This window comes from Psammomys obesus, unplaced genomic scaffold, assembly GCF_907164565.1.
Source record: "Psammomys obesus unplaced genomic scaffold, mPsaObe1.curated_primary_1811, whole genome shotgun sequence".
In the NCBI taxonomy this organism is placed as follows: domain Eukaryota; kingdom Metazoa; phylum Chordata; class Mammalia; order Rodentia; family Muridae; genus Psammomys; species Psammomys obesus.
Window position 1 is genome coordinate 14,271,553 of NW_026585698.1, and position 17,108 is coordinate 14,288,660.

A 17,108-nucleotide genomic window follows, 5' to 3' on the forward strand; every position below is an offset into this window, starting at 1 on the left:
GTGTAGCCCTAAAACTCACTCTGTAGACCAGGCTAGCCTCTAACTCACAGAGAGCTGCTTCCTGTGTCCCCAGAGTGGTGGGATTAAAGTTGTTCACTCTTTTTATTTAAAGGGAAAGCATAAACAATCTTGGCAATGAAAAAAGGGAAATTTGCTAGAAGTTTAACACCACAACAGCTTTATGTTAGTAAGTGGACACTACTCCAAAGAGTATGACTTGAGATAAAAATCTAGAATCAATAATAAATAATCAGAGTTAGCAGTAGCTAAAATTTACAGAGAGACCAGATTCAGGGGAGAGGGAGGGAAGAGATGAACCACTGTTCATGGGCCAAGTCTAGAGGCTGTCAGTTTCTGTATGAGCTAAGAAGAGTGCACCTGAAGTTACGGATGGAGGCAAGAATTGGGGTGGCTAGGGTGGAGGTGAATCTGAGCAAACTACACTGCATGACATCCTCAAAGAGTTAATAAAAATGTTATTTAAAAAGAATAATAGTTACATTTTGAATGCCTGAAATAAATCAAAAGAAGAAAACCTATTTTGTAGTCGGGTACAAAACTGAAACCCAGCTACTTGGAAGACTGAGAACAAGAGACCAGAAGTTCAAGGCCTGCCTAGGTTAAGTTCAAGATGCCAGACTGGGCAATAAAGGGAAATCCTGGCTCAAATAAAAAGGAAACAGCCGAGGTAACCTCAGTGGCAGGGTACTGCCTAATAAACGCAAGACCCTGTACTCACCACGCGCCTTTACAGAACTACTTCAGGACACAGAGAGGTTAAACTCTCAAGTCCACAAGTCTCGTTGTCCTTGCATTATAACAGGAGTCTGAGGAGGTGTGTGCAGACCCTCTTGCAAACAAAGCAGAGAAGGTTTTAAGCTCTCCTCTTTACAGAAAAAGCGTGCTATCTTGTGCCCAGGTGCTAAGACAAGAGAGGGAAAAACAGACAACCGTGAAGACTGAAGAGGGAGGGGGAAAGGTAGCCACAGACGAATGATCATTGATGCAGAAATTTTATCAAATTCACACTCCATTACAATTAATGAAAACAATGAGCTATGTGTAAGAGAAATTCCTTTTTAAAACATTTCTATATGTCTGCAAAACAAAATAGAAAAAAATTAAATTTAAATACCTACCTGCAATAGGAAGCGGGTTTCTGTTTTGTTTTGTTTTGTTTTGAAAGTTACCTAGGGCTGAACGTATGGGGCATTAGCAGACCACATGCCTAGCATGTACAGGCCTTTCTGGATCCCTAGACCCACACACAAAAACTTAGTTTTCAAACAAAATGCACATAACTGAAGTAAGAAATGGGAACACATGAGACTGAAATAAATGGGGAGATATACTATGTTTATGACAAAATAATTCAATTTGGGTATTTTTCTTCCATATTAATCAGCAAGATCACTGATTCCAAACAAAATTACAGGAAGGGAGTAGTTTCCCAAAATTTTATACACTTATCTTATAATGTTATGGATGAAGGAGCCAGAATAGCCAAGACAATGTGATGGAAAAAGAGGTAAGGACAGGAATCCTAATTGTTATCACACTGTCTGTGGCACCAGCACAGGAGCAGGCAGGCTGCTTCCATCAGTAAAGACAGAGCCTATGATAGCCCCTATGTACTCACAGATGAAAGAGAAAGGAGCCTCAGGTTCAGTAAGAGTCTTTAAGAGCTCAAACCAACTGGCCATCCATATAGAATGTGAAACTGGACCTACCTTCCTTGCCTTATAAACAAACAAACACACATCTCCATGAAATGAAGAATGCATATGACAACAAGCCAGAAGAAAACTTTATAATTTTGTAGTAAGGAATGATATGTGTGTGTGTGTGTTTCTTTGTTTATTGATTCAGAGTCTTATATACCTGAGGTGACTTTGAACTTCTGACCATCTGAGCACTGAAGTGCTTGAATTCCAGGCATAAGCTACAATTTCTCTCTCTCTCTTGCTCTCATTGTTTACATTTATTTATTTGCTTTATATCAGGGGAAGGGCACGTGCATGCCATGGCACATGTGTGGAGGTCAAGAACAACTTGAGGGAATCACTTCTCTCCTTCTACCATGTAGATTCTAGAGAGCAACCAACCTCAGGCCATCGGATTTGCCCCTAGAAGGAATGCTTAAATGGGGACATCACAGCTATAAAGGAAAAGATTGGTGAACGTGATAGTAACATTTTTACATTCTGGCTGAGTGTGGAGGTCACGCCTACAGTCCTAGCACTCAGAAGGAGTATCAGGAGCCTGTCCCGAAATACAAAACAAAACACAGAAGCTGCGCAGAAACAAACAGCTGCATAGGAATGGAGCTCAGTACACACGAGAGTGCACAAAAAAGTGCTGACACTCCAGACAAATAAGTGGACTCAGTAGAGGACCAATGGGTGTGTGTGTGCAGTGAGAGGGGTGGTGCGGAGAGAATGTAAGTTAGCTCACAGGAAAACTTAACGAATCTTATGAGCATTCAAACTATGAAAGAGAAAACCAAGGATCAACAACATGAAAGGGACAGGGAGTAGAAGAAGCCCTGCGTGAGTCCGGAGTGAATGCGGATTTTGCCATGGGCGTGGCCTGTTGAAGGTGCCGAGACCAACTGACCCACGGGAAATTGGCAAAGCCATTATTTACATGGGCCAGGCTCAAGAGCAATGGCAAAGCTTTTCTCGGTACAGCTTCCTCCTCCCGGCGTTTACAGCCTGAGACTGCTGGTCGACAGAGACCCACTACCAAACCAGGTAATCCCTCCCTCTGTGTTGTGCCTAATATACATGCTGAGATTGCAGGTTGGTGGCAGGTTGGTAGAGGGAGCAGTTAGATAACTTTTATCTGATCCCACTTCACTGTCTGTGTGTCTGTCCTTTCTTTATTCCCTCACTGACCCTATCCAGAATTCCAGAACCCACACTGCACAGGATGTGGCAAAAAAGTACACAACCTTGTTAGTAATTGTAAAGCATTAAAGAGAACAAAGGACAGGGCAATCCTCTTGGATCTATCAGTGTCTGAATCTGTATAGTATATAGGACTGACAAAGGTCTGGGGAGATATATAGCTCAGGGTATAAAGTGCTTGCCATACAGACATGAAGAGCACTCAAGTTTGATCCCCAGAACTCACATTTAACAAGCTGGGTGTGGCGGTGTGTGCTGGTTAATCCCAGCCCTGAGGAGACAGAAACAGGTGGATCCTGGAGTTCAGTCCTGGAGCTAACAACCAGCCGAGTCTATAGAGGCACAGTACATGAGAAAGAACACAACACCACGTGATGCTGTCCTCTGGCCTCTGTATGCAGACACCCACACATCCCTGCACATACACAACGGTGCTTGTGTGTGCGTGCACATACACACACGTGCACACACATACACCTATCTGCACAAACATGCACACATGTAGCACATACACCACTGAACATACATGCACATGCACATACATGCCTGCAAGAACACACACAAACTAAAACAATTATTTTGGAGAACAAGTTGAAAACAGAGGTTTTGGTGTTATTTGGTTAGTTTTGTTTCATTCTCAGGGTCCCAGATGAGCCCCAGCTGGATCTGAACTCATACCAATTCTCCAGCTCCAGCCATCTAAATGTTGAAACTACAGGCTCCACTCAGAGAAAATACAGCTTTAGATGACTAAGCTGGTGGGCATGGTGGGACGGACTTTGGAGGCAGAGGTAGACAACAGTGTTTTGTGTGTTTGTTTTGCTTTGGTTTTGATGTTTGGGTCTGGATATTCTTATATCCTGACGGATCTGTGATTTGATTTATTTTTTTTTCTTTTTTCTTTTTGAGTCTTGCTAAATACATGGCTCAAGCCTGGAACTCACTATCTAGTCTAGGCTGATCTTGAACTCACAATTTGCCCTCTTTCCAGCCTTCCAAATGCTAAGATTACAGACTTGTATCACCATGCCTTGTAACGGCTCTTTATTGTTGTTTGGTTGATTTTTGAGACAGGGTCTTCCAGGATAGCTCCAAGCTCAAGTCAGTCAATCTGCTGTTGCAGTTTTTGCATACTAGGCACAAGCCACCAAGCGTAAGTGAGGTTTGGGGTTTTGCAAGCTGGGGATGGGCTCAGGGCCCTTCACATGGTGGCCAACCACTCGGTCACTACACTTCATCTCCAGCCTTGTCTTTGGAATTTTTGAAACAGGGTCTCATTATTGCTGCCCAAGCTGGCCTTGGACTCCTGCCTCTGCATTTTGAGTGTTGGAATTCAGGAGTGTGCCATCTTGCTGGGCATTCTTTTTATAAACATACACACAGAACAGAAATTGTGGCAGCTGTTAACATCATACCACTAATGAACCCCCAAATGGATAAACAACCTTAACACCATCCATCATTTGGGGCTTTTTTAAATTATGGAAACAAATACTTAGAGACAAAATGATATGCAATTAAGTAATTAAGTAAATAAGATTTACTTAAAAGTAAGGTGGGATAGAGGTAGCAGAAGGGTGACTATGTATCACAATAATGACTAAGTGCTCAATATTTGGAACTATACCATACTACTCCTTCTACTGTGATATATATTTGAAATTTTCCAAACTAGAAGTTTAAAAGTAGTTTATATATTCACACAATAGCATCCAACAAAGCAACTTAAAACAAACCAGATTTACTTCTATCAATGTGAATATATTTGTATACTGAAATGAATAAAAGCAAGAAGCTAAAAGAAGTTAAATACTATATATTTTCTTATACAGTTTTAAAGGTTGGGCTGGCGATATAGCTTAGCAGGTAAAGGAACTTGCCTCCAAGCCTGATGAACTGAGTTCAAACCCAAGAACCCACATGGTGAAAGAGAACCAAACCCTGAACATTGTCCTCTGACCTCTATACATGCAACACGGCACATGTACTGTCTGTCTCTGTGTCTTTCTGTCTCTGTCTCTCTCACACACACAAACACAAATAACATGTTTTTAAAAGATTTGTAATATTAGAACTCCATCAATTATATATTGTTCACTAATATTGAGAGACCAAAGGATAAAGTAGCAGCTATCATTAAAACCTAGAGTAGGGGCGGTAAAAAGTTAGTAATGGCCTGAGGGGAGAGCTACCTCCCTGCATTCTTTCCCCACCCACTAGAGATACGGTTGCTAGGAAACTGGACCCTCCCCCTAGGGAGGGACACCTGGTCATGGTCAATGGTCTGGGAACCTTCCTATAGCCAACCGATTCAAAATGTAGCATCTTGACCAATAGATGCTTGCCAGGCAGGAATTGCCCCTGCCTTGGGTATGAAGGGAGGGACCAGAATCTATAAATCACCCAACTAACCTGGGGACGCCCGCTCAGCTCCCACCGCTTCGGCGGTGGGGCTGTGTGAGCCCAAGCTGCAGCTTGTAATTTACAATAAAAAGACCCTCATGTGTTTTGCAATGGAGTCGGTTCCTGTAGATCTTTTGGGGGCTCGCGAACTGGGTATAACAATATGTAGATATATAATAATTAAGCCTAAAATGCTGCTTAATGATGGACACACACCTCTTCCATTCATCTTCTCTGTCAGAAGGCATGTTTACAGCAGGTGTGGAATTGTCGGTATGCACACAATCTGAGCACAAAGACACAACGTATGAGAGAACCACACAGGAGGTAGGAACTAACGAGAGGGACTATCTGAGCTGAGTGTAGAAGAATGAATAAGAATTCCTCAACTAAAATAGAGCACCAGAAAAGAAATGCTAATTCAAGCTACAATCATACTGGATGTCTTTCAGAGAACATTTGTACTCCATCCAAGGAGGGACAACAATCCAAACAAAAGGTCTTCCGGATATTAGCCTTAAAGCACTCTCAAGACACAATCCTTGTTGGTAACAGTGGTAAACACCCATTATATCAGCACTCAGGAGGTAGAGGCAAGGCCAGCAGAATTCAAGATCATCCTTGACTACATGATAAGTTTTTGTTCAACTTGGACTATGTGAATGAGATCTTGTCTGAAAAAAGACAATCCTTTATATTAGACCATAAGTCTGGGTGATAATTCTTCATCCTCCTAACTCCCACAGTATCCCTAGAATGATGAGAGCACAGTCAACACTTCTAGGTAAGTGAATGAATTTCTTTTAAGTTATTCACACAATCTTTCAAGAAACTGGGCAGAACTGTTGGGTCACTGCTTACATCCCTAGGGATGCTTCAGACTGCAAGACAGAAAGGTCTTGTTTGATCCCAGCCATGCCACTGACTAGGGGAGAGACACAAACACAAACTACAAGGTATCCAGCAGCAGGTGGCACAGAAAAGAGAGAATGGAAAAGATGGGAAGAAAAGGAAAAGTTGGTCATGCAAGACCCGAGGAGAGTACTTTGCTGGGAATCTCATGGGCCCTGGGCAAGCAAAATACAACAGCACTCATCATTTCTCCCTCAATTCATCTGACTTATGAAATCCAGGGTCCAAGACACATAGACCAAGAAAAACTGCAAAGAGGACAATCCATGGCCCTTTGGCCTACTCTTCTCTCTCATATCACTGCCCCACACAGCCAGCCTACAAATTATCCCTTTTTCCCTCCTTGTGCATATGATGTGTGTTTATATTAATAGAGTGTCCACATGTGTATGGTTATATGTATATGCACGAGTATTGGGCACATGTGTTAACCCAAAGGTTAACACTTAGAGTTCTCCTCAATTCCTTTGTACAGGGAGGCTCTCTCAACTGAACCCAGAACTTGACAATACAGCTAGACTAGCCAGAGTTCCCTGGGGATTTTGTGTCTGCCTTCTAAGCACAAGAATTATAGGCAGGCTGTCATGGCCAAGGGCACTTTCACAATGTGCTGGCTACTTTTATGTCAACTTGACATATGCTAGAGTCACCAGAAAGGAGAGTGCCTCAATTAAGAAAAATGCCTCCATAAGATGCAAACATAGGACATTTTCTTAGTGATTTATGTAGGAGGGCCCAGCCCATTGTGGGTGGAGCTACGACTGGACTGGTGGTCCTGGGTTCTATAAGTAAGTGGGTTGAGCAAGCCATGGGGAGCAAGACAGTAAGAAGCACCTCTCCATGGCCTCTGCTATCAGTTCCTACCTCCAGGTTCCTATCCTGTTTGAGTTCCTGTCCTGACTTCAATGATCAAAGTATGAGCGTTTATTTAAATTAACCCTTTTCTCAACTTGCTTTTGGTCATGGTGTTTCATCACAGCAATAGTAACTCTAGGACACATAGGTTCCAGAGATCTGAATTCTGGTCCTCATCCTTATATAGGAATCACTGGGCTGCATGGGCTAGCTGCCTTGAGACCTCCTAGAAGTAGGCAGTACCTGCGCTCTGGCAGTGGCTGATTCTTAGGCAGCAATACAGGCTTTGCAAACTCTCAGGCCCTGTGCATACAAAAGCTTTGTAAACACCTTCAGTCTCCTTCAACACTGTGATGGCTATTCTTGATTGTCAACTTGACTATATCTAAACTCAACTAAAACCCAAGCTGCTGGGCACTCCTGTGGTAAATTTTAATTGGATTATCCGAGGTGGGAAGACACCCTAAACTAAGCTATATGGTGGCAGCCCACATAAAAGAACATAGAAGAAGGAAGCTCAGCTTTTTGCCCGCTTGCCCTTACTCTTACTGGCAAGTTCATTTATCCAGTTGCAGCAGCTGGTACTAAAAATCCAACTTCTTCAGGATTCCAACACTGACTGAGAAACAGAAGCTGTCCAGGAATCCTCCTGGATTCTAGCCCCATATTGGGGACTGCTAAGACATCCAAATTCATGGACTGAACAACTACTGGATTCTCAGCCTTTCCTTTGTGAGACATCATTAAACTACCCAGACTATATCCTGTAAGTCAATCCAATAAATCTTTAATATCAGTTCCATCAGATCTGCTACCCTAAGAGAGCCCTGACTCATACAAACCTGCATTTATTTTGTGCTAGATGCTACATTAAGCACTTGAATTCAGCAATGAACCAAGTGAAAAAAAAAATACCTACTCTCTCTGAATTTAACACCAGTGAAAAGTCAAATAATAAACATAGTAAGTAAATTATAGGGCGTGCTAGTAAGTAGTAAAAACTGTGTGAAGATGGGGCAAACTAGAGACACATTGGGGAGTAAGGCTATAGCTGTGGAAGAGATGCCCCCCCCCCAACAGAAGTTATTCAGCAGAAGACAGGCTTTTTAAAGGGCCAAAGAAAAATGACTGTAGGCCTTGCAAGTCATACATACTCATAGCTTCTTGTCCCTGTCAGTACATAGTAAATCAGCCATAACTGCTATGTTAATAAATGCCCCAGTAAAACTTTATTAGCAGATATACAGGCTAGGCTAGATACTCTTCCCTTGGCATATCCAGAAAATTTGATGCTCTGTAATTTTTCTGGTGCTAATTGGCTTCCTACTAAGCAGAGTCTGGTTCATGCTGCTTATCTTCAAAAAGCCCAGAGAGCTACCACCAATGAGTTGCAGTGGGCAAGTTCAAGACGACTGTCCACAGTCACTATTACAGCTACTGATTAAACAATCAGAACCTATGCTTTCATCATGGTGTATGCCAAAGGCTCAAGGACAATGGGGTCAATTAACTATAAACTAAAGTCTTCGAAACCATGAGCCAAAAGAAACCTTTCCTCCTTTAAAGATGATTATCTCAGGTATTTTGTCACAGTTATAGAAGAAAAAAGTCACAGGAATCAAGTTCAGATTTTCTGCAATAAGTTTCAGTAATTACAGACATGTGTTAATCAAAGATGCAGTGGGAACCCCTACGGACAGACAAACACAGCCCATGGGAACTGGCAGGGCTCCGTCGCCTTTCCCGCTTGCCTAGCCTTACACTGGCCTTCAAGGGGCACTTACATAGAATCGCAGCAGCGCTCCATCTGAATTGCAGCACCAAGATCTCCTGCCCAAGTACTCATGTGCTGTGTTGAGCAGCATGAGGGAAGATGGGAGCATGGGCATCTCCGACATCCCTGGGAAAAGCAGGACCAACAGACAAGAGTGAATGCAAATATGCGCAGCGGCAGGAGGGCTGCGATGATGTCTTTGATATGACCAGAGATTTTTGTCTTTCCTTTTCCTGTCTTCTAAACAATCACTTCACTGGCTTTAATAAGCCATCTATGTTTATCAAAAATCACCTGAAATCATAAGAAAAGTATAAATTCACTTTTTCATTCACAGAAACCTAAACAAAACTATCCTAGCCCCCAAAACCAATACTGGCTTCTGCTGCACATCACTCAAAACACCTTTCTGTGCTTTCAAAAGCATTTTCAAAGAGAAAGTTACAGCAACAGAACTCATACTACATATACAACTTCCTAAAATTCCTATATTTGGATTTACTTGAATACTGCAGAAGGGAAAAAAAAAAACTATTGAGTTGCTATTAAATATTTGTTCATCACTAAATTATTGCTACTTTCTTAAAGAGTCTCAGTATTCTTGGAACTGAGCTGTACATAAGCCATTAACACCTTACAACTGGCTCTTTTTTGGGGGTGTGAAAGTGAATTAAGACAGAATATATCTAAACAGAAAATACCAGAAGGAATTACACACAGCTAAAATGTATTTTTTGAAAATTTACTATTGGTTAGTCCCAAACAAAAAAAATGAACAACCCCTGCGCCCCTCCCCCGCCCGCCAAAGACTCAAGCCATTCCAGCTTTCATTTTTTCTTTCTTTCAAGATTTTTCTTTTCTTTTTTTGTATGTGTGTCTTGTTGGCAGTGGTTTGTATGTGGGTGTCTGTGGTAACCAGAATGTTCTGGGTGTGGAGTTACAGGTTTCTGTGAGTTGCCTGACACGGGTATTCTTACAAATCGTGAATTTTCTCCTACATAAAAGCTGCCTAATGCTTCCTTACTACAGTTTTAACACCCCCATCTCCAATGTCTACACAGGTAGAAGAGACAGCCGAGGTTCTACCCTCTCTCTAAGATTTCCCTTAGGGCAGGACTTGCCATCTCTGGTTGTCAGTTCCTTCAGTGTCTACAACAGCTGCAGGACCTACTGTATCTGAGGTCATACACTTCCACGAGCCCGTATCCAATGAGATGAAACGGCAGAACAGCTCTGAAAAGCCACTGTCACTCCAGAGCTCCCTGCCTGCCTAGCCAAGGCTTGTTAGGCCACTATCACAGGTTAACTTCTGCCCAATCCTGCTGCTTCTCGCTTCACTTTATAAGCATTGGTGCCTAGCAGACAACCCTGCCTCACTGACTGCTGTCAGCAGCTCAGTTCTTAAGGCCTCCCACTACTCAGCCAGAAGTGCACTCAGTCCTGTGCTGGCCTTGGAAATAAGTCTGGTCATAGGAGGATAGAAGTGCCCTCTGGTCCTGATTTCCTTGGCTTCCTGAAAGCCAAGAGATTCTGGAGGGGCTTCTCTACAAAAGAGAGGACAGTGGGATTTGGTCAGCTCCCACCTCTCAGTTCAAAGGACAGAAAACAGTGGGGAGACAATGCCATGCATGCCTGTCCACAGAGCATGTCCGCTCTTCCCTGGGCAAGCCGTTTGCTTGCTTTTCCTTCTCTTTACTTTTCCTTTCTTTTTATTTTGAGACAGCGTATCTCTGTGTGGCCTTGCCTACCGTGGAAGAGATGAGGCTGGCCTCAAACTCACTCACAGAGATCCCCCTTTCCTCTGCCTCCCAAGAGCTGAGATTAAGTGTACATGCCACCATGCCCTGCACTTCTGGTAGCCTTTAGAAAAAATTTTAGTATAGATAATTAATTTTCATTTTTATAAGAAAAATAACAAACATTTATAGTTAGATATTTTTCACTACTTGAGTCTTTTTGGAATACAATTTAGTATGAATATGTCAAGAGTTCTATAGACATTCATAAACAAAAATCAAGTTAGCAGCAACAGAAGGGTCTCCAAGAGGTTTGCGTACCCTGAGGTGTGCCAACAGCATGACCTCTGAGAAATAAATACCACAGTGTTCCAGAGGCTGAACAAGTAGGACAGCTCACTATTCACAATATCTGCACAAGATCTCAGGGTCCTACCACATAGGGCACAGACAAGGACAGATAGGTCAGGCCCATCCCTCCAAACCTATGGCCAGTGTACCTTCCTCTGCTGGGTTCTGGAGCTGCTGCTGGTGGCACAGGGAGCGGAAGGTGTCTTCCTCCTGCCAGATGATCCTGTGCAGGATGATCCAGGGCAGCACTGAGGAAACATAGGGCTCCTTGGGCTCCTCTTGCACAGCCATGCTGCAGTCGATGACCTGGCAAAGGGCACCAGCATGTCACAACATGGCAGCCTCCCCGCAGCCCTCTTGAAATGAGCCTACATCACAGTGTTTCCTGGGAGAGGTGAGGGATATGGTCTGCCTACTCTAAAGCTCTAATGTGGGAACACTGACCTCACAGACTCTCATAGTGACCAGTGGCAATCACATGATCTTTCCTCACACCACATGCAGTTACTGACCATGGCGAGGGGAGCTAACACCCAGGGGAAGGCAGACATGGAAAAGCTAGGAGCCCTCTGGCATATACAGATGCTACTACAAAAGTAGAGTGGCAACAGAGGTTTCAGGCACAGAGTGATCAGAGACAAGCCCTTGAGGCTTCCAGTAAGTGACTATAATATGCAGAGGCATGTGCACAGAGAGGGCAGGGCATATGGGCATAGGAAACAACACAGGCAAGGATCCCAGATGGATGGTGGCCTAGAATAGCGTCAGCGAAGAAAACAGAAGAGGAGAGATAGCTGGGCATCAGTGCACTGTGGCGCACTAACCAGATAGAGTGCGAAGGGTTCAGGTAAGGGAGGAAACATTTGCATTTCAGTTTTAAAAAGGTGCCCGCTTCTGTGGTAGTTTGGCAGCTGGGCTAAAAAGGTAGAAAGTGCAGCAAGGACTACCATAGGGCTATCACTGCTCATGAAAGAAAGGGCAGGGACCTAGACTATGACTGAACAAAATGGAAGGGTAAAATTAAAAGTAGAGTAGTGAGATGTGGTTTGGTAGGACTTAAACATGGCCAAAGTGTGAGTTTAGAAGCTAGCAGAGGACACGCGAATGAAGATTCTCTGCCTCAAGGACGCCTGGGTGACACAGGGTACTATGGCCAACCTAAGGTTTCAAGAGCTCACCCCTCAACTGGAAGTTCTAAGGAAGTGTAGGGAGTAGGAAACCCCAGTGGGGAGGCAGACCTGGACTCCAGTCCTTACTCTGCCTTTTGGCACACTAAACGCAGACAGAACCTCCTCTCCAAGCCTATTTCTGCTCCTCTGGAACAGGAAGTCTTGTGATATCATGTGTCACCTCAAGTCTAGCCTCTAGACAAAGCAGGCCCCAGAAGGTTTGCATCTATGGACAGCTACCTCCTCAAACTCTAAAAACCAACGTGTCCCTGTAGAGTACATAACTCTCAGTGAGGATCAGTAAACCTCACTGAGGTTATCAGAGACACGCCTGCCAAACAGCACAAAGAGACAGGAGCTACCTGGATGAGGTTGTTGGTGAGCCGGACTAGGCCAGCGGTAGAGGAGGATTCCTTAAGGATGCTGCCACTACTGTCTGAGGAAAGTGCCTGCTCAATGCCCAGCAGCAACTGGGTCACTGTGGCCACCCACTCCTCCTTGGCTGCAGATTCACTTGAGTTCACCATCTGCTGGACAGCCTCATTCAGAGCCACATCCGAACATTCAAAACACTGTCTGTGGTCCTTCAGCCGGAGCAATGAGTCCTGAGCTCAAGAAGAAGCAAAATGAAAAGGTGTGGCATCAGCTCTTCATACCAGGACCTCAGGCCTGAGACTGGGAGGAAACAAAGGATAGTACCAAAGAACCGAAGAGAGAGCAGGCCACCACTTCAGCAGTTCCCACACAGCCTTAAGGAATCTGCAAGAGCAGATACTGATCTAGATACAGTGGCAATAGGGGATGCCACCAGCCAAGGATCATTTACAAAATTGCTTTACTTTTGTGATTTATCTTCCCATTTGTAAAGCTGTGACTATGTGCATTGAACCATAGAGCTGGCAAGCAAAAAAACTGAGACTGAATGACTTTGTTACTAATCCTAACCCCTGAACCATAAAATTATTTGTTGCTACTTCATAACTGTAATTTTGTTGCTGTTATGAATCATAATGTAAATATCTGATATGCAGGATATCTGACATGCAATCTCTGAAAAAGGATCACTCAACCCTCAAAGGCATCATGAGGGTTGAGAACCACTGCTCTAACAGAACATAGGGCTCAAGACCAAAAAGAACAAAACAGCAGAAGACTGGCTATCAGCTAGTGTAGAAACCAAATTACTATTCTGTGGGCAATGCTACCACATACCCACACAACAGAAAACAATAAAAAAGAAATGGGAATTTCATTAAGAGGCAGGGCTCAAAATAAACAGGCAAAAATCAGTAGGGTTCTTACAAACCAACAATTAAAAAATATAAAAACTCTAACAACTAACAACCCAAAATAATAACATCTAAAATTTAACTGAAGAAGGAACTGCCTGCTATACTGAGGGGCATAAAAAGCAGCTTGCTAAATTGGGAGCTTACTCTTTTTTTTTTTTTTTTTTAAAGATTTATTTTATGTATATGAACACTGTTTTGGTGCACAGCATAAGAGGAAATCAGATTCCATTACAGATGGTTGTGAGCCACCATGTGGTTGCTGGGAATTGAACTCAGGTCCTCTGGAAGAATAGCCAGTGCTTTTAACCACTGAACCATCTCTCCAGCCCCGAGCTCATTCTTATATCCCTCCTCTTACCATAAAGGATGCCAAATTTAATCCCCACCCCAGAAATGCCAAAATAGGCAAGAAAAACACAAAAAAGCATAGACCATGGCCAGTGCTGTAGATGAGTAAGGGCAAATAGGCTTTCATCCCTGTTGGTGCATATCATCTAGTCCCTCCTCCCCTCTAGAACCTTGAGCCTTCCTGACTCCTGCCCGGTACTCAGGATCACGAGGAGTGTCAGTCCTCTGACTGAGTAACTTGAGTAGATGAGCATTGTTCCCGCCTAGAAAAGGTTATTTAAGCATATGAAACAAACTCACAATGAACAAAATTGCAAACATGAGAAGATTCTGATAATATAAAAACTGAGAACTTTGTATATAAAAACAATAAAAGCCATGATTTAGCAAACACCACATTGGCAAAAAAAAAAAAAAATTCTACCAAGATCCAAAGAAAAAAAATATTATCTTTAATATTTAAATTTTAAATATTATATTATAAAGATAATTTTAAAATTATCTTTAATATTTAATATTTTTAAAAAAAAATTTAAATCACTCTACTCAATAAGAAAACAGACATCAACAATCAACAACTGGAAATCACTTATTTCTAGAAGCAGAAACTCCATAGTGCATGGTCCAGACTTCAGAATAACCCATATTACAGGGCAACACTCCTCCCAAGGAACAAGCTTCCAGCCACATCTACTGATGACATCACTAACAGCAACAAGACAACATCTGAGCACTGGCCATCCTGCAGAATAGAGAGGCCTGGCCCCATACCTCCTACTTGACACTCATGCCTTACTGGATCATTCATCAAAGGCTCTCCCCTCTACATACTACCCATCAGGTCAACATTTCATTAGTTTTCAGCAGGTCCTGCCTCACCTCCCATTCCATCTCTTTCCTCCCCTCCTACCACGGCTAAGAAGCCTCCCCATTTGTTCTCACAGCTGTTCCTCTTAGGCATTTCCCAGTTTGAAAAGTTAATGATTAAAATGACAAGTGAAAAGGCTGAAATGTTACTGTACTCTTTCCAAACAAAAAGGGAGAAAGGCCCAATTAAGTTTATGTACATACTGTGGTTAGTGCACAAACCATAGGAGACAGGATTCTAGGCTGTCATCAAGAACGTTACTCCCACCCCTTCAGGACAGGGGGTAGTGGGAACAGTGACGGGCACCTCCACAGCATTTGCTATGTGGCTGGCACAGGAGCAACATCTCCAACAAGAGGTATGAAAGGAGTCAGGAGGGCACACATGACTTCAAACAAAATGCTAGTATTTTTCTTCGGCATGTAGTCAAATAGAATTCTGTATTTTATTTCCTTTCTTGACACTGTACAGTATCAATTTTAAATATACCAAAATTAAGTTAAAACACAATAAAAACAGATTAACAAATGAGTAGGTGGATGATATCTTGACCATTCTTTCCTCCTCTGTCTGGCAAAAGTTCAGTCAAGTGTAGGCTCACCTTGAGCCATACCTAATAATAAAACCTGAACTCCCAAGTTCTAACATTATCCCAATCTTGACCATGTCTTTGATCAGGCATCGTCCTCAATGGTAGGCTAAACTCCCACCTTTCTCTTTTAGTCATATGTTTTCGAAGGCTATCTCAGAACTCCCAGAGGTACAAACACAAGCAAAGGCCACGTAAACATGAATGGGGACCCAAGCGGTGAGTACACACCTGCAACAGAAGCAGCTGGGCTGGCCTCTCAGGGATGGAAGTCATAAACTCCAGGTGTTTGGCCCGGTCAAAACCACTGGTACACAGAGTGGGCCTGAGCAGACGCACCACAGCCTTGTAGTCACCTGCCTCAAACAGCCGCTGAATCTCCTCCAGGGACTGGCACCTTTCCAGGGACTTCAGGTTCTTATCAATCTGAAAAGGATGCAAAAATGTGGCCTGAAAGCAAATCGCTCACCGCTCACCTTCTACCTGAGCTTAGCCATTGTTTGAGTCATTCCATCCAAACAGAGGGATGAGATTATACTCTAGCACTCTGTTTCAGCCAAAATACACTAGGCTTCTCACTTATGTCAGTGTCCACACAATGTGTATACTCCTTCAAAACTATTTACACTAAGCCAAGGTATGCTCAAGTCTTTAAAACCAAACACATAGACACTGTCAAAGCAGGGGGTGCTCGAATAGAATCTGCCAAAACAGTGTGAAGCTTCAGAGTCACAGTTCGGCAAAGCAGACGTAACAACCATGGGGGTGTCAGAGACCCAGAGTAAGAGCCAGAGGGTAGACACACATTGTTGACCCCCAGGCTCTTTCCACACATGTGGCCCGATGCATCCCTGGCACACAGGCAGCAGAGCACCTGATCTTATCTGGAAACACAAGTAGAGGACTCTAGAAGCGCCTCTGAGCTTGTGAACCCATCACCGATGAAGAACTGCAGCAGGGCAGAAGGAGCACGGGGAGAAGAGACCATCCAGAAGATGCCTGCATGCACTGTGCACTGCTCTCCCATCCCGCAGCCAGAGCAGCAGAGGGCCGCGCGGCTAGCGCCTCCCTCCAGGTCTGCTGAGGCTGCCACTGCACAGCAAGGGGATGAGCAGTAACTGCTTCTAAGTCCTGCTTGTCCCTTGGAGGTGGACAAGCCAGTGGAGTCTGACAGGACTATCTCCCCACACCTGCTTTCCTCCCCTTCCAGGACCTTCTGCTCAGCATGTGGGTGTCTCTTACTCCACAGCAGCAGATCAGGTTTGGTCTAGACCAACTCAGAATAAGTCTTCTACCAAGAAAACACCATTAAAAACTTCACTCACTTCCTCCAGAGAAACAGTGGAGTCGTTGTGGAGATTGGGCAGCCGAATGACAACGTCCCCTTGCTCAGCCCCTGCCTCTGTGTGGGCGGCACTGGAGCTCTGGAGCATTTCTGTGCAGATGTCATAGTTCTCCAGGGCTTGTTCCATGTCCCCCTGCTCAGAAGAAAAAACAAGAAGTGGGGGCAAAAGTAGAGAACTGTGTTTTATCAGGTCCCTAACATTGCTGATCTCACTAGATGCAGACACCCTTAAGTTGGTTTTTTTTCTTATCTGCTAAGAGACAAGGTCTCACAGTCTAGGCTGATCTAATAATACATAGCCCAGGCTAGCCTTAAACTCCATCCCTCTAAGTGCTACAATTACAGACATGTGCCACTAAGCTAAGGTTTTTAATTCAATTATTGCTATGCCTCTCATCTCACCCCAAAAAAGGGCTTGCCAGAAAAGTGGGGCTAAACAAGTACTGTTGAATGACTAAGAAAGTGAATGAGTGAGCCACACTGTAACTCTGTGAGACAAAGTGTCATTAACCCATCTCACCGGTGAAGACACTAATGCCACCTCAGCACAGCCAGAC

General features: G+C 43.6%; 1 protein-coding gene across 2 annotated transcripts in view; it reads right to left on the bottom strand.

Annotated features, from left to right (window-relative positions):
- Cabin1 (calcineurin binding protein 1) overlaps positions 1-17,108 on the bottom strand; it is a 128,788-nt gene that overhangs the window by 84,863 nt on the left and 26,817 nt on the right. For both annotated transcript variants that reach the window (XM_055598963.1, XM_055598962.1), the window contains exons 15-19: positions 16,532-16,684; positions 15,438-15,632; positions 12,472-12,714; positions 11,090-11,246; positions 8,864-8,979 (exon numbers count right to left, since the gene is read on the bottom strand). In XM_055598963.1, coding sequence (XP_055454938.1) covers positions 8,864-8,979; positions 11,090-11,246; positions 12,472-12,714; positions 15,438-15,632; positions 16,532-16,684 — 864 coding nt within the window. The remainder of the gene's footprint in view (positions 1-8,863; positions 8,980-11,089; positions 11,247-12,471; positions 12,715-15,437; positions 15,633-16,531; positions 16,685-17,108) is intronic.